The following is a 17,700-nucleotide window of genomic DNA, read 5'->3' as shown; positions in this document are numbered from 1 at the left end:
AAACAAATTTCAAGGCGTTGCAAAGAGGAGGAATCCTGTTCCACCAGCGTCGGGTCTATTTCAGGTCCACTTCATTTCCATGCATCCCACCTGCACGTGGAAATTCCGGCGACAGGTTGTTGGAATAGATGGCACGGTCTCGCTCCTGCTGAACTAAACCCAGAACGTATTAGGGCACAGGTTGGCAAGAGCCAAGACTTGGAGGGGCCCCAGTGTATGCGTTGAGGTCCTGCCGGAGTCTGACCGGCTAAAAACGGCGTAGCTCGCCTTGAAATAGTATCAGAATGAACCTGGATAACCTGTTTTGGAGTGTTGTGGCGCCTGTCAAAATCGGGCAACTCCCGTAGACCCACCTTAGGTAAAGCTTTCAAAAGCAGATCGCTATCTCTCCGGAAAGAGAAGCCAAGCCAAGGCATTGTTAGCCAACCCTCGGTTCGTTCGTCGAGACGTTTCAAAGCACTCCACAGAATACAACGTAAAATGAATCGGCCGTATATTTTGTGGGCGAAATGCGGCAGCCCAATTGCACACAGCAGTTGGCCCCGCAATCAGTCGCGGATCGAATGACCGAATTATTATTTTTAAAACATATATATGTATATTTTTAAGGGATTATTACCCTCGGAAAGTGATCCACCAATCGACTAACAACCGGGTTGCTACTTACTGGCGGGTAAACAGGCACGTGGAGTAAGGAAACTTGGCTAAGGTTTTGCCCAGCCCGGGAATCAAACCCAAGTCCTCTCATTTCTCTCCTCTTTCTTCTCGCAGTGTTTTCATTCTTAAATCGAGCTTTGCAACGGAGGCGAGAGCTCCGTAGTAAATAGAGTGCAGATGCTCTCTCATCTCTGGATCAGAGGGTTGTGCGTCAGGACTTTGTGCTCACGCAAAACATACAGTCAATTCACTTTATAGGCGTATCCTTGAAGCACTTTGAAACGTCTCAAAGACGAAGTTAGGAGGCGAGGAATAAATGCAAAGGATTATTATTATAGTCAGCCAGCACTTCAAAGTGAACAACACGCTAAATGACTCTGAGTGAACACACTGGTGATCATTAAGTGCGGTAACATTTAATGGTGGTGTGCAGTGTGAGAGGTAATATATGTGGGGGACGGTGGGATCAATTTTATAATTGATATCATCAATTTTATGGAGATAACTTTCACCAACGCCGTGCAATACAAACCGGTTGCCACGGAGTGGCACTGTCACACACCATTCTGAGCAACAGTTGTCTCGTAGAAGAGGGGAAAAGGAACTTGACAACAGCAACAACAAATTGCATTTATATAACACTTTTTAGGTCGGGGGTGGGTGGGGGACGTCCCAACACAGCAAGGAGTGGATGGTGGGTGGAGATAAATGCCTCCTCTGCCCTGGGAAGGACATAGCTACTGATGGAGGCTCGAACCCTTAAACTTTAGGCTATAATGGATTCGAACCTCTCCAATGTCATGTAGACTTGGGCCGCAATGTACGGAATATGTCGTCAGGATAGTTGACGCATCCGACACTGTGTCGCATAATAACGCGTAATGTGTCCCGCAGCATAGCGATCAGCGCTCTCGCCTCGCAAGCGAGAGGATCCGGGTTCAATTCCCAGGCAGGACAAAACCTTAGACAAATTTCTTCACGCTCCCTTGTTTACCTAGCTGTAAGTAGGAACACGGTTGTTAGTCGAGTGGCGGATTGCTTTCCAGGGGTAATAATTCCCTCCCGCCACAAAAAAAATGTGCTCCTCAAACCACGACTGTTTGTGGGACACTGCTGTACGCAATTGGCTGCCACATTTCGCCCCCAATATACACCGTCCATCAAACGCAAGGACTATTATTATACAGTATTTTACCTTGTACTATGTAATAATGAATACCTTATACTATATATATGAAACAATCCTTGCATTTAATATAGAAAATCAGCTCCAAATATTTCCCCAAAAGAAACAAACAGTGTTTTGCAAACGTACAAACGTTCATTCCTGGTTACTTTGGGATGGGGAACCGAAAATAATCCATGTCAGTTCCCATGGGATTGCATTTCATTGAGCGATTGATTGACCCCCATCCTTCCAGATTGGACAGCACATCCCTTGGAGGTGTGTGTGTGCGTATTTGTGCGTGTGATGGTCTAAAATCAATTGAGATTCAACTCACTCTCCCCCCCCCACCCCACCCACCCCCAAATATTTTGATGCACACGAGTCGTACATTACAAAGCCCAATGTGATGCAAACCTACAACATGTGTGCATCAAATCGACTGAGCTCGCAGAGCAGGGGAATTGGTTAGATGTCAGCATGACGCTGGAGTGGATGGGCGGATGGTTCTCCACAGATCCCTCCCTCTCATTGAAAGTTATGCAATATTCCACCAGCCCCTCTTGTGTAAGCCCTTGGAGAGATTTACCAGGACTTTGGATGCACAGCACAGCTTCCCCTTAGTTGGGTATCTTCTCTTCCCCCAATGCCACCCACCACCCACCCACCCAGCATCACCCAGTGAGTTCCCAGCAGCTCCCAACTCACCCCCTGTGGGACTTTGTGGACTTCTAATTTGAGTGAAATGATCCTCAGGTTGGATTGGAACCCAGCCTTGCTGATCGTTGGCACCTCTTTCGTTGGCTTCAACCTCCTCAATCGGGCTGTGGAACATCACCTGCCTGTGCCAGAGTCTGCCACCAGGAACCGATGGAAATGGAGAAATATTTGCACCTCTCTGGCGCACAGTGTGGTGACTGGGATCTGGGCTGTACTGTGGTGAGTGAGTGAGTGAGTGAGGGCTTAAAGTTACATCATCACGATTAAGCTTGAAATATTGACTGTGTATTTGTTCATGAAAAGAAAATCAGGTACCCCCCTCCCCCCCCCCCCCCCCCATCCCATCCCATCCCATCCCAGAGATGGGATTTATATATTCATTCATTCAATTTTAGGGGGTATCTCCATTCCCCCCCTCACCCCCCCTCCCCCCATCTCCCGGTCAATGTGAGTTTTTAAAATCTGGTTATATAATAATATTAATCGTCGCATTTCATCCAGCGCCTTATCGCGTCGTCGAGACGTCTCAAAGCGCTTCACAGGATACACTGTGAAGTGGACTGACTGTGTATCTTGTGGGTGAAACGCGGCAGCCAATTGCATTAAAAAGTGTGCATCTTACCTGTAAGAATGCTAAACATGAACTAAGGCGGAGTGACTTGAAACTCTATTTTTTAGCATGTAGTAAATAGTTTTTTTTTTGCTTTCTCTCGTTTTTTGCAGTTTTTATTTCCAGCCACAGATGGCAGAAGATTTGATCGCTACTCATTCCGCCTTCTCACACGCACTGGTGTCGGTTTCTATAGGTAAGTCTGCTAAACTACCAGTGGAAATTAGATAATTCACCGGAGCAAAGGTGGTGACTGTTAGGTAACACCAAATTATGAAACAACATGTGAATGCAACCTCTTTTCTCTCTCTCGTTTTCCCTCCTACACTTCCTAGCCTTGGTGGAGTCCTGTAGCGTATTGGTTAAAGCACTTGCCTCGCAAGCGAGAGGACCCGGGTTTGATTCCCGGTCAGGGCGAAAAGTTAGGCAAGTTTCCTTACTCTACACACTTCTGTTTACCAAGCAGTAAATAGGAATCTGGTTGTTAGTCAATTGGTGGATCACTTTTCCAGGGTAATAATCCCCTTAAAAAAAAAAAAATTTGGTCACTCAATCCACGTTGTTTGTGGGGCACCGCTGTGTGTAATTGGCTGCCATGTTTCTCCCACAAAATATACAGTTAATTCACTTTACAGTATATTTTGTGAAACGCTTTGGGATGTCTCAAAGACTTGATAGGGTGCTGTATCGAATGCAAGTATTATTATTAAGTGGTATGCATGGAGTTTGCTTTGGATACTCCAAAGCACGCTAATGGGTTTCCTTATGTGCCCGGTTGACCCCCACCCAAAAGAAAAATCTTAGCCTTTCAACGGATTACTGTTAGTGGATCACTGAGATATTTATTAACCTGTCGTCTTGTCCATGACGAGTAAGCCAAGGCAGGGTTAACGGTTAGAATGGCACTTGTGTAACATAGAAGAATACGAGAGACAATGATCATATGCAAACTTGCTGTGCAAACTCGCTCTAAGGCAAAATAAGATTGTTACTCTTACTTAATGGTCCTGCCTTCAGAACATACGTAAGAAAATCAACAACAACAACAACAACAAGATTCCATTTATAAAGCGCCTTTCACGTCAGGAGGACGTCCCAAGGCGCTGCACAGTTGGGTCATGACCCGAGCATTGGGGGGAAATGGTCAGGGTGAGGGGAGGGAAGGGAGGGAGCGAGGAGGGGGGAAATGGTCAGGGTGAGGGGAGGGAAGGGAGGGAGCGAGGAAAATTTTTGGCACGTTTCAGTCCCAAAGGTCTATGTGCTCAGCTGCTGTTGATATCATGTTTTACCCTCAACCAGAAGTCTGGTGCAGCCTTGATTTTTGACTTAATATAAATATATATATGTGTGTGTGTATATATTAATATATATTCCAGGCTCATTTATATTGCGCTCCTAAACATTCCAGGCATTTCAGACATTCCCAGAATGTTTTAATGTCTTGGTCACTTGCCCACCCATCTCATTCCAGAGCAGCGCGAGTCCTCAGTGCTCTCTATCTCACTGACTGGTTTGTCACATTCACACTCCTACTTGGAAAGTTCTGGTGTGCGTGTGTGTGTGTAGAGGCTTGACAAATAGATCTGGATCATGCTCAAAAACTGTTATTCACAAAGCGCAAGATCAATATTGTTGACTCTTCCTTTAAGTGAGGCATTTTGAGATGTCACCCTAACCTAAAAAGCATTGTATCAAATGTAAGGATTATTATTAAGTTCTACCATCCCTATTTGATGCTATTTGAACCAAATTTATCTGGCGCATGTTGCACTTCCCCAGGGGATGGTGGGATAGGGGGGAATAGTATGGTATATGATCTGATAATTATGACAATAGCAGGATATGTCATGTTTTTAATAGCCTCGGAAATCCACCCTCCATCTTCTTGAGAATAATTTGGTTTCTCCCTCCAGCCTATTGAGAACAATTAGGGTTAGGGTTAGGCCAACCATTCCCCCAGGCAAAATCAATCTTGGACTTCTGGCTCATGTGTGGGATGTTGCTGTGTGCGAATTGGTTGCTGCGTTCGTCCACGAAATACACAGTAACTACAAATCATAGTAAAATCCTGTAAACAAGTGAACAACAACAACTTGCATTTATATAGCGACCTTCACGCAGGATAGCGTCCCAGAGCACGACGCCGAGATGGGGAGAGGCGACCCCAAGCACGTACATAAAGGAAGATCTTCAGAGGCGACTTGAAGATGGGGAAGGAGGGGGCAAGGCGGAGGGGTTGAGGGAGAGGTGTTCCAGAGTTTCGGGGCATAGTGGCTGAAAGTGCGGCCGCCGATGGTATAACGGAGGGCACAACGGATAAGCAGGATGAAAAACACTATAATCCAATGCAAGAATCATTATTATTATAAAAACACATGTGTAGTAAATTAAGCTTTGAAGTGATGGCAGTAATATCATAGCTTTTGGCAGTGAGTCAAGGCCATACAAATCCCAGGTGCAGGGAAGGCAGGGGGAAGGGGGAGATCTTTTCTGTAGGCTGGACGTCTCAGGAAATAAGGGCTTGCGCTAGCCAGCAGAAGGTTTATATTATGAAGAGTTCCATGCTATTTTTTTTCTTTCTTGGTCAGCCGGCCGGGTGTCTTGACACATGCGGAAACACATCGCCACACTGCAGAGCATTCATATTGAGCTGAGATTTCCATCCCTCCCACTCCCACGTGGAAACCCCAGAGATAGATTGTTGGATTCTACTTTGAAAACCTGCCTCTGAGACCAAGCCTTTCGACTCCACTCCTAACCCTTCCCCCACCTCACTGGGTTGTTAACTAGGTTCTTTTGTTGAGCAAGTGTTCGGTGAAAGGTTTCTGAAGTAAGTAAGATTTCAGGATTAGATTTGTTGGTTTACGAGTTAGTAATTAACTGTTCATTTAAGAGGGAAGGTTATTGTGGGTTCCACCTGCCGTTTCTGCTTCACATTATGATTGCACCTGAGTTTTTTTGTAAATTGAAACCAGGGATTGCTCTTTGGTGAATTGTATTTCTTTCTCTCTCTCTCTCTCTCTCTCCCTCTCTCTCTAACCTTACAGATCTGTCTTCTGTGTGCAAATTTTCTCCAGAGATCTCCGCACTCATTCAAGTGCAGGTGGTAAATATTTGTTCTGCCGTGCTCACGCTTGTAGAGGGACAATCACGTGGTTAAGAGGTCTCAAAGCGTTTCACAGACTGTATTGTAAACTGAATCGACTGTATATATTTTGTGGGAGCAACACAGCAGCCAATTCTGCACAAACAGTCGTGGATTGGGTGATTATTATTATCCCCGGAAAAAGATCTGCCAATTGACAAACAACCGGGTTCCTACTTACTGCTACGTAAACAAGAGGCGGGTGGAGTAAGAAAACTTACCCATGGTTTTATCCTGCCTGGTAATCGAACCCGGGTCCTCTCGCTCGCGAAACGAGCACACTAACCACTACTACGCCACTCCATTGTCATGTCTGTAGTGGAAGACTGACCGAAACTTCACATTAATAATAATAATAATAATCCTTGCGTTTGATATAGCGCTTTTCACGTCTTCTCGACGTCTCAAAGCGCTTCACAGAATAGACCGTGAAGTGAATTGACCGCACATTTGTGGGCGAAACGCAGCAGCCAATTGCGCACAGCAGCGTCCCAACATCAGCCGTGGATTGAAAATGACCAATTTATTATTTTTTTGTTTTGGAGGGATTATTATTTATATACTTCTTGCTTTGGTTCGTACAGAGCTAGTTATCCTTTTATTCTTTCAGGTTATTTCATCAATGACTTTGTGGACATGTTATGTAACCAGAAGCTGCAGAATTCCTGGGAGCTTCTCTTCCATCATTCAGTGGTGAGTTTGCTTTTGACCCTCTGGGCAGATACCTGAAGAAAGAAATATAAAAGAGTAATAATAATAATCCCTGCATTTGATACAACGCCTTAGCATGTCGTTGAGACGTCTCAAAGCGCTTCACAGAATATACTGTAAAGAGGAATGACTATGTTTCGTGGGTGAAGTGCGGCAGCCAATTGCGCGCTGCAGCTGTCCCACAAACAGTCGTGGATTCAGTGACCAAACCTCGAATGTCCCAGCAGGAGCGTATATCCACTCGGGTTCCATTGATTGTCGTGGATCTTCATAGCTATCAACAGCTTGGGAGATCAGGTGCAGAATACGCTCAGCAAACGTAACAAGGATCAACTGGGACTGTTTAAATTGATTCTGTTCAACTGATGATAGCTGGCACTGTACAGAGGCAGATCATTAAAGCTCTGCTGAACGCGACTTACGTGTAGTGCAAGGAATAACCGACGCACAAAACTTTGTCCAAATTTCCTAAAGCTTTCCTTTTGCGCGGACCAAGGGCAGGAACGTCACAAGGAACATCTGCAAATTCACCGCTAATTCCTTAACCGGTGGCACTTTTTGGACTGACAGTTGTAGTGACTGAGCGTTTTGCCTGCAGCAAGGGCAGGACACAAGAAGAAACTCCCTTCTCCTTTTGATTAGTGTTCCAGGAAGAAGTTCGAAGACTACGGTTTAAAAAGAGAAGGGAGTTTCTTGGCAAATATCTCAACCCCAATTAAAATTTACTTCCTAGCTGGGCCCAGCAATGCCCCGCAAACAAATTGGCTGTCATGCTCACCTACAAATTCACCTACGCTATCCTCTCTAAAACTTTGTGTGCGCCTTTTGAGATGTTCTCGACACTATAAGCACCGCATACTTGCTAGTGTTGTCATCGTTATCAGTGTCGTTGAATTTTTAATGCCATCTGAACAGGCTGATCGAACCTTGGTGTAATTCTCCATTGAAGGACAACACCTCACTTCGCCCAGCACTGTCATTTGCGATGCACTGCAGGACTCCACGGGTCCATCAGATTGGCAATTGATGTTTCGTCCAAAGGAAAACAGCTTATTAATATTTCAGCGCGGACATAAAGCAAGAAAAATTCCCTGCGAGCCAGCCTCTAGCAGCCTTGTAATTAATCAGAAACGTGAGCTGATGGACCTCGGCTGTGATGCAACCACTTTGTCTTGAGTTGTTAGCGTTTCGATGTTGGCGGAGCTGTGGAAAGCTGTTCCGAGGGGAACAATAGAGGTGTGTGTGATGAGCAATAATCTTGCCAAATCCGTCCATGAGGGTGTTTTTCTGACTGTGTCATCTTAGTGTCGACACGCACAAGACAGCTGGTGAGCAAACTGGCTAAACTTGCTCAATTCCAAATGCAAAGCTTATTATTATTACTCTTTTAGATTTCTCCCTGTGTTTGTTCACTGCTCGTAGAGGAGACGATTTCCTTTTGCGCCTGGAAATGACCACAAAAAGCATACTTAACTTTGGGCTGGGTCACTCAATCCACACGATAATGGTTAGGGCGCAAGCGAGAGGACCCGGGTTCGATTCCCGGGCGAGACAATACCTTAGGCAAGTTTCCCTACTCCTCACGCCTCTGTTTACTGAGCAGTAAGTAGGAACCCAGTTGTTAGTCAACTGGCAATCGCTTTCCGGAGTAATGATCCCTCCAAAAAAATCAAAAAATCCACTCGATCCACAACGGCCACATTTGCCCACAAAATACACAGTCAATCCACTTTACAGTATATTGTGTGAAGCGCTTTGAGACGTCTGAATGACGCGATGAGACGCTATATCAAATGCAAGGATTATTAATATTATTATTACTAACAAATACAATCAACTCCCGAAAGTTGACGTCTCGAGAGCGAGAGAATCATCCAGACTGGTCCGTTTCACTGAACAATCCATGGTTCCACCTGAAGACGACATGCTGTGGACCTCGCGGCTACTTGCAATTGCTATGATCGCTGAGTCACGCTTGCAGTCCTATTTACAAGCCTCAGACTCTCGCTAACCACCTCGTTTGGACCAAGCTTTCAGGTTCTTTGCTGCCTGTGACATTTAAAAATATTCCATCGAATGACCTTTGACTTTGTTCAAAGGAAATTTCAGCCACGGTGACATTTCGAATGTTATCTGCCGGGTGGCAGAATGGTAAGTGCTACGTAGAGCAACCTGCTCTAACCAGATTCACATGCCCCTTGGATTTCCTTGCATTTGATTTAGTGCTTTCATGTCAGGAGAAGATAATAGTATATAATAATCCTGGCATTTGATAGAGCACCTCATCATTGCCGTTGAGACGTCTCAAGGCGCTTCACAGAATATACTGTAAATTGGATTGACTGTGTATTTTGTGGGCGAAACACGGCAACCACTACACTGCAGGACTTCTCGAGCCTCCAACATCTCACAGAGGGACACAGGATATACGGCAAAATGGATTGGCTGTACTTTGTCAGCAATTTGTCCGTTTCAATGCAATTGGGGAGATAAGGGTTAATTTAGCACATGACCAGTTTATTTAATCTGCACTGGTTGATCATGGGAGTCTGGGATGAGATACCAAACCCATTGCTTTACGAGAGATCCCGTGCTTTTTATTTGGCGAATGAGCAAATGCTCAATAGAGTCAAGAGATAATTTATTTCCATCCCTAAGAACACAAGTACTTCGGGATGGAAATACATGATTTATCGTGGAGATAGTGGAGTCCTGTAGCTCAGTGGTTGGAGGCCTCGCCTCGCAAGCAAGCGACCTGGGTTCGATTCCGGGCAGGGTGAAACGTTGGGCAAGTTTCCTTACTCCACACGCCTCTGTTTACCTAGCAGTGAGTAGGAACCCGGTTGTTAGTTGATGATTAGAAAAGAAACTGGAGTTTCTCATGATATCCTGTCCAACAATCCTTCAGGGTCTTTTCCTTTCTGAACCACATCCTCTGACTATGCAAAAGTAGATTCACAGAAGTGGATTGCTTTGGCCACGAGCCTTTTGTGAAAAGATGTTCCTGTGTGTGGTGTAATCATAAGGCAATGTCATTACATACACCGTTGCACAACATATCCTTAGCCAAAACCAGCTTGTGGTTGTATTGCAGTCGCACCTCGATAACGTTTGGCCCACAAAATACACGGTCATAGCACTTTACAGTGAATCCTGTGAAGCATTTGCGGAGACGTTCTCCTGATGTGAAAGGCGCTGTATCAAATGCAAGGACTGTCATTATCAACTGCACCCAAACTAGCGCGTGGTCCTACTTTGCTCGTTCTGGTATTGACTTGGGTAGAAGAAGTACAAGAAAAAAATCTTACAATGGTTAGACTGTTCCTTTCCAGATTGCAGCCAGTTTTGGAGTCACTCCAGGTCTACACTGCAGCACAAATGTGGTATGAAACCGATACTTAGCTTCCAGCACTGGGATTATGCAGTGGGTGGATTATGAAGTGGGTTGATTATGGTCTTGCCAGATGCACACAGCTTCTGGGAGGCTCATCTGAATCAGCAGTTACCAGAGTTGACATCTGATGAGCTCAGCACAATACTGTATTGCAATGACCTTCCCGGTTGAATTTTCAATCTTCCCAACGATAAATTGGAGTGGGGGGTGGGGGGTGTGGGGAGGGAGAAAGAGGAGAGTACCTTAACAGCATTGCTGCTTATTAAACTTGGTATTACAAAAGAAAGCTAACTTATCTTTCCCCATTCTTTTCGTGACTACGACTGCCGACGAAGGAATGTGTCAATAAAGTAGATTAACACCTTTAATTAAAAGAGCACCGTTGCTGTATAGGGAGATTTACAAGCACGTTAATTTGCAAGCACAGTCAGCTATGCAAGTGTTAGCAATGCACTTTTAACTACAAGCAAAATGTGCCTGTTGTAGCAGAAAGTTTCACAGTCTGGTTCTCTCTCTCTCTCCTCTGACACCCCTACCCATCCCCAATAATTATTTGAGGGGCTGCTGAACGAGACCGCTGGAGGACGGAAGGTTTTGTTATTTTTGAATGAATAACATCCAAGCACTAATTCAATGGCAACGTCGCATGTACTTGAATGTCCCTGTAACCATGTGCTATTTCCCATTATGGGAGTGTGTGTATCTGTGTGTGTGTATATCTGTGTGTGGGTGTGTGGGTGGGCGTGTGGGTGAGACCTTACTCCCGCTGAGAGTGCCGTGGGCTTTCACTGCTCTCTGACGTAATCAGTGGAAATGAACTCACTCGGTTTTTCAGATCTCACCACCTGTGCTGTGTCTCACAGGGAGTAATGGGTTCCCCCCACCCCCATTCAGCGCCTAGACTTAAACATCCTCAACTCAAACACTTCAAGGATATTGGCAAACATCCCACGGACATTCTGTCCGCACTTCATAGCTGTTTGTGGGACATCGCTGTGCGCAAATTGGCTGCCCCGTTCGCCTACAGAATATACAGTCACTACACTTTACAGTAAATTGCGTGAAGAGTTGAGGGACGTCCTCCAGATGTGAAAGGGGCAATACCAAATGTGAGGATTTTTAAAATAATAATTAAAACCAAGCTTGCGAACTGTATCAATAAAAGGTCGCTCGCTGTCATTTCTCTTTGACCTGATTGACGCCGGAGAGGGAGCGTTTAGGGCAGAGGCAGCGTGTGGGGGTAGGGGGGGCGGGTGGGGGGAGAGAGAGTGGGGTGGGGAACAGCATTTAAAGTCTAACTCCTAGAAACATGGCTTCCACACATGGACGTTTTCGAAAACTGTTATTTCGGAGGTTTGATAAGGCTCTATATCAAATGCAAGGATTATTATTATTATTATTATTATTTTATACCTGTACGACGTCAAAACACCAAAAAATATCGAGTTCGCACCGTGGCGAGCACAGGAATGTGTCTGAGGATTTGAGGTTTGCTGGCTTTTATCACACGGAGCCAACAGACGCTGGTGGGGGAGTATGGATACAATAATAATCTTTGCCTTCGAGACGTCAAAGCTTCTCGGAGCGCCTGACAGGTAATTGCTGTCAATCGCGGGGGTCCGTCTATTTGTAGGCAAGCGCGGCAGCCAGTTTGTGCACAGCAAGGTCCCGCGCACAGCAACAACAACAACATCAACAGCAGCTTGCACCTGGAGAGCTTGAGCCACGAGATGAAAGACCAGGTTTATCTGGGAGGATTGTCGGCCAGGACAGCACGGTGGAGAAACTCGCTTCTCTTTCCCAATAGAGAACTTTAAGGTCCACCTGAGCTTGGTTTAACATCGCATTCGACAACCCCACATTACCCCCCGCCTCCCCCACCGCAAAATGAAGCTAGTCAACAAAAATAGACGGAACTAAAATTCACAGATCGATGGATTCCATCGCAAAGGTTCAACAACAACAACAACAAAACCCCATCCACAATTTTACCCCAAACCGAGAGTGTTTCCCCCTCTCTGGGCTGGATCAGATCCTCAGATAGCATCACGCTTGTCAGCCTGCACGCACTTTGTGTGATTAGGTTGCTAGAGAGGGATTAACGGATGTGACGGAATCAATTATCACAGCTGATTACTGGGGTTAAAACTCGGACAGCAAACATTCCAAGAGGATTATGTTTCAGAAAACATTGCAGATCGCAATCCAGTTAGGAACGTCCTCACGAAATTCCCGCAGTCCTGCGTTTGTCGCTATCATCATAATAATAAGCCGCTGGGAACACTCAGCCAGTCAGGTCTCAATAGATCTTTCATTTCAAACAGTTTTCCTTTGCCTCCCCCCCCCATCCCACTCCCCCTCTGCCCATCTACATAGAAACTAAGGTTAACAGGACTGGGGAGCTTGGGATTACTGACATTGAGAATTGTAAACCATAGGGTTCATGGACCTGCGATACGTAGGTTTACTGGGATGATAAAGTGCAGAGGTAATCTAGAGAAATGAAACAATCTGCCCTTTTGGACGGTCTCTCCCCAGCCTTGGATCACGTGGCCTCTGATCATACGGTCTGGGATTGGATCATCCTCTGACGGCCTTCGAACGTGTCTCACTCTGGCTACAGGGCACCGTGGGTCACGAATGCTCCTCCTCAGTGTGGCGGGATTGGGAGCTCTCTCTCCACTCCCACAGGGAGCCTGTGGAGATGTGTAACTCCACACACCTCAACATCTTACCGTACAAGGCAATTCCTCACTTTGCCCATTGTTTTTAACCCCCCCCCAAAAAAATCCTCATTTTATTTAACTCAACGATCGTCGCTCTCTCTGTGCTGAAACGCCAATTTGTTTTATTCTCCCCTAATTACCGTACGTGGAGCTTGAAGCATAAAGCATTGCGAATCAAAATGGAATTAGCACAGCACCTGGTGCAAAGAAACTCAGACCTGCTTGGCAGTGGGGGGTGGCGGGGAGATAGAGAAGGAAAAAGTCACCAATGGAAATGTAGGTTAGTGCGTAAAACAGTTTCCGAATCGTAGGAACTAGTGCACAGAAAGAGGCCATTCAGAACAGTGAGTCTACGTTTGTGCTCGCTACTCCCCCACCGTCCGTCTGCTGCAGTGTCAGAACAACAACGTGCATTTATACAGCATCTCTCTCATCGCTTGTCAAGTGTCTCTGCCAAAAAAGTGTGATTCTGTGTGCATGAATGCTCCACGTAAAGGCCGCTATACAAACCCAAGTTGTAGTTGGTGCAGAAGTGCTGATGAGTAGGAACTGCGTCACACGTCCACGGCTAATATACTCTGCTCATCCTTTAATGCCCATAAAGAAAAACTTCATTGTTCCACCCAGAGCTGTGCAGTGGTAGCATTATTCGTGTGCACAGACTGATAAGCACCAGCCTGCTCCTTCCTCTGGGAGAAAAAAAAAGGTCCTCCCTGTGGTATCCCTCACGTGATTGTTATGTGCCGTGCTTTTTGAAACGTGACCCTTTATTGGTGTCGAGCATCACAGAGCCAGCCGAGTCACTCTCTCACTCTCTTAATGGCAAACTAACCAACAATTTGATTTCCCTGTAGGTTCCTAGGGCACTGCACCGCATTTAACTTAACTTAATCGCCTCCCACCTTGTATTCCTATGGTTTGTAAAACCACTTCACCGCCCCTCCCACTCCCTCCCCACCCTTCAGTACAGACAGCTGCCGTTGACATAAGAGGAACCAAGGCTGACATTATTTGTATATTTCTGTGGTGGGAGGGGTGGGGGGGGAATGCTTGTGGCGTGCATGATGTTAAAAACTACGACTGTTCCCAAAATGCGGCCACTCTTAGTACCAAGGAAACCATAGATATTTACAGCGCAGAAGGAGGCTGGGTCAGTCCATCCTGTTGGTGCTGGCTCAAATAAATTCAGTCCCTAGGGGCGAGAGGGTGGTGGGGTGGGGGGGAGAGGGTTGGGGTGGAGGAGAGATTCTGAAATGCTCACCTCTGAGATCTTTTGAGAAATTGGTGCTCACGCTTTAGGAGATCTAATTCAACATCTGACAGGAGGACGGGTTGATGTTTTGTCAGTCACCATTCCTTCAGAAGGACCTCTCGCAGCTTCAGCATTCGGGTTGGAGTGCTGCTCTCTCTTGTGGTCGGAAATCTCAGTGCATTAATAATAATAATAATCCTTGCATTTGATATAGCGCCATGTCACGTCGTTGAGATGTCTCAAAGCGCTTCATAGAATGTACTGTAATATGAATTGACTGTATATTTTTGTGGACGAAACGCGGCAGCCAATTGCGCACAGCAGCGTCCCACAAACAGTCATGGATTGAGTGACACCAAATTTTTTTAAGGAAAGTTTACCCCCGGAAAACAAAAGCCGAATGGATTAATAATCGGATGTCTGACGCACTGCTTTCCAAATGCACAGATGGTATACTTCAATGAATTGCAAGAGAAGACTTTTGAGACGTCCTCTCGATGTGAAAGACAATCTGAGTCAAAACGTAAAGATTCTTATTGATTCCCAATGGTTGATGTGGTTTCTGGTTCGGTTCCTCAGGTGATCACTTGCTTCGGGATCTCGGTGATGCTGTACAGCTATGTTGGCTTTGCGGTGGTGGCATTGCTGGTGGAGATCAACTCTGTCTTCCTTCACCTGCGGCAGATCCTTCTGATGATCAACCTGCGCCAAAGCACCCTCTTCCGCGTCAACAGCATCATCAACCTGGGGACCTACGTGGTTTTCCGCATCAACACACTGGCCTGGATGACCCGTTGGCTGGTCCTCAACCGGGACAATGTGCCTCTGGTAACCTACACTATAGGCAGTGTGGGAATGGCCATCATGACCCTGATGAACATCGTCCTCTTTTACCGGCTGCTCAGAAGCGACTTCCTCAAGTCCAGCCGTGAAATCAAGAGATAAAAGTAAAGCCACGTCACAAAAGAAATGCTAGACCAAAAGAAAGTCATCTAGTTCGCCTTCCACCTTCCTGGCGGTCCCAGGCACGTATGTCCCAAACTACTATAAGAACATCAGAAATACTTCACTGCAGTCATCGAGCCCGGCTGGCTGGCCGGCCTGGAGCTTCTTTTGAAAGTTCCCACTGCACTGAACACTGCTGTGTTTCGCCCACAAATACACAGTCAATTCATTTTACAGTGTATCCCGTGAAGCGCTTTGAGACGTCTCGACGACGTGATAAGGTGCTCTATCGAAGTGCAAATGCACGGATTATTATTGCATGTTGTGTGATGGTTATCACAACACACGGTGCATTTTTGCATCTCAGCCCTTTTCCTTATCAAAGGTCCCGATCGAAAGTTATGTCCGAGGGATGAATTACCGAAAGATTCCAGGTTGTCTGTCTTCACACGCTCTATTTAACATTAATATTTTTTTTTAAAACAGCCCTGCACCTAATCTGTCGAAGGATTCGTTTTCTTTTTTAAAAAATAAATGTGCAGGTGCACTTTAATGTAATTAACCACGAGATACAGTGATTTTACAAAAATGATATATATCGTATTATTTTGTCAGAAAAAATGACCTGTGATCAATCCTGGCTCTAACGCTGATGTTAAATTATAATTCTGTCATTCATAAACTACCTTTATTCAGGCTGTGTTACACAGATGTATCACTGTCAAGTGGTATTATTCACACTATGATGGTTGTCGGTATATGTCCCAAAAGAACTTCTTCCCCCCCACTACCCTTCCCCTGCAATTTTTTACTCCCCCATCAGTCTACTTGCCACAAGGGTGCTGTGCAGTTGCCTGTTAAGAAATTTCAGAACAAATGCTTTACCTATTGCATAAAGAACAATACTCAGGCACAGAGAAATTCCCCCCGGGTCTAGATTTACTCTTGTTTATGTTGCCTTTCAGGGAAGACAAAATCTGACAAACTCTTAAACGCAGCTATAAATGTGAAGCTGTTTTTTTTCCCTGTAAATTTTTTTTGAGAACGGCAGAAACTCAACATCAAAGTTAAGACTGAATTCAACAATTTGCCAAATCCTGGAACCGCTGAAATGCTGGGACGTAGAAATGATGCTGGAAAATGGCCTTTCCCGTCAGGAGGACGTCTCAGAGTGCTGGACACTGCTGGCTGGATAACCAAGCTGGGAGTGGGAACCGAGGAAAGTGGTGGTGGGGGGGGAGATTACTTTGCTTCGCTCCCTCCCTCTCCTTCTTCAAGGCCCATCTCAAGACCCTTCTCTTCAACTGCTCCTCCAGCCCTCCTGATCCCAACCGCCAGCTTGGGTCCAAATCCCTGACTGTCCAGCGCCCTGGGACGTCCTCTTGACATGAAAGGCTCTATACAAATGGAACTTGTTGTTGTTGTTGTTGAAAGGCGGTCAATTAGGTACAACTTGAGACGCAACTCGAATGAGGGGAGGGAGGGAGCGAGTCGAAATGTGTTTTGTGGATAACATGCTCAGCCGATAACTACAAAAGTAGATTGTTTTGTAACCGTAACTATGACCATTATTCCTGCTCTGATATTGCTCCAATGCAACTATTGTATATTGTACATAAAAATATGAATTTCTTTCGTCATTTGTTTTTGTAATAGATCGTTTTATTTTATGGCACGTTTTATTTTATACGAAATCGACGTTGTAATTCTGATTCCACTGTTCTCATTTTTTTAATATACAGTTGGTGCGGGCGGGTTGAGACTTTTGTTAATGTGCGAAAGTGTGGGGTGGATGGGGAAGGGGGTGGGTTGAGCAGGGTGGGGGTGGGTGGGGGAAGAAAAAATCTTTATCTGGAGAAACGTGTTTCGAATGACTGACTCATTATCTTTGATGCACATTTGCAAACTCTTGAACGGTGTTGGTAGAGAGATTGAGAGCTGTTGGGCCGGGGGAATCTTGGAGTGCACTCGCCTCGCAAGCAAGAGGACCAGGGTTCAATTCTCGAGCAGTGCAAAACCGTAGGCAAGTTTCCTTACTCCAAATGCCTCTGTTTACCTAGCGGTAAGTTTGGAACCCGGTTGTTAATCGCTTGGCAGAGAAATTGAGAGCTGTTTTCCGGGGGTAATAATCCCTTCAAAAAAATAAGAAAAATTTGATCACTCAATCCATGACTGTTTGTGGGACACTGCTGAGCGCAATTGTCAGCCACGTTTCATCCACAAAATATGCAGTCAATTCACTTTACAGTATATTCTGTGAAGCGCTTTGAGACGTCTCAACGACATGAAAAGGCGCTATATCAAATTATTATTATCATTGTAGGGATTTCTGCAGAGGTGGGTTTTTAGATACGAAAATTAAATTTTCAGCTGTC

The 17,700-nt window shown here is 45.5% G+C and overlaps 1 protein-coding gene across 1 annotated transcript; it reads left to right on the top strand.

Annotated features, from left to right (window-relative positions):
• Window positions 1-2,383: 2,383 nt before the first annotated feature.
• tlcd2 (TLC domain containing 2) lies at window positions 2,384-15,553 on the top strand. The gene is made up of 4 exons (XM_007896628.2): window positions 2,384-2,761; window positions 3,266-3,348; window positions 6,908-6,990; window positions 14,960-15,553. Exons 1-4 carry the CDS (start codon window positions 2,568-2,570, stop codon window positions 15,323-15,325), a joined length of 726 nt encoding a protein of 241 aa, XP_007894819.2. The 5' UTR covers window positions 2,384-2,567; the 3' UTR covers window positions 15,326-15,553.
• The last annotated feature ends 2,147 nt before the right edge of the window (window positions 15,554-17,700 follow it).

The sequence above is a fragment of the Callorhinchus milii genome, unplaced genomic scaffold, assembly GCF_018977255.1.
Source record: "Callorhinchus milii isolate IMCB2004 unplaced genomic scaffold, IMCB_Cmil_1.0 Scaffold10, whole genome shotgun sequence".
Classification (NCBI taxonomy): domain Eukaryota; kingdom Metazoa; phylum Chordata; class Chondrichthyes; order Chimaeriformes; family Callorhinchidae; genus Callorhinchus; species Callorhinchus milii.
This window is presented reverse-complemented; position numbering and strand designations above follow the sequence as displayed.

What these genes read in the sequence shown, in the direction of transcription:
- tlcd2 (XM_007896628.2), top strand. Translation starts at nt 2,568, where the DNA reads ATGATCCTCAGGTTGGATTGGAACCCAGCCTTGCTGATCGTTGGCACC. An exon ending in GGGATCTGGGCTGTACTGTG is followed by an intron (nt 2,762 to 3,265) that starts GTGAGTGAGTGA and finishes CGTTTTTTGCAG; the next exon opens with TTTTTATTTCCAGCCACAGA. An exon ending in TTCTCTTCCATCATTCAGTG is followed by an intron (nt 6,991 to 14,959) that starts GTGAGTTTGCTT and finishes TCGGTTCCTCAG; the next exon opens with GTGATCACTTGCTTCGGGAT.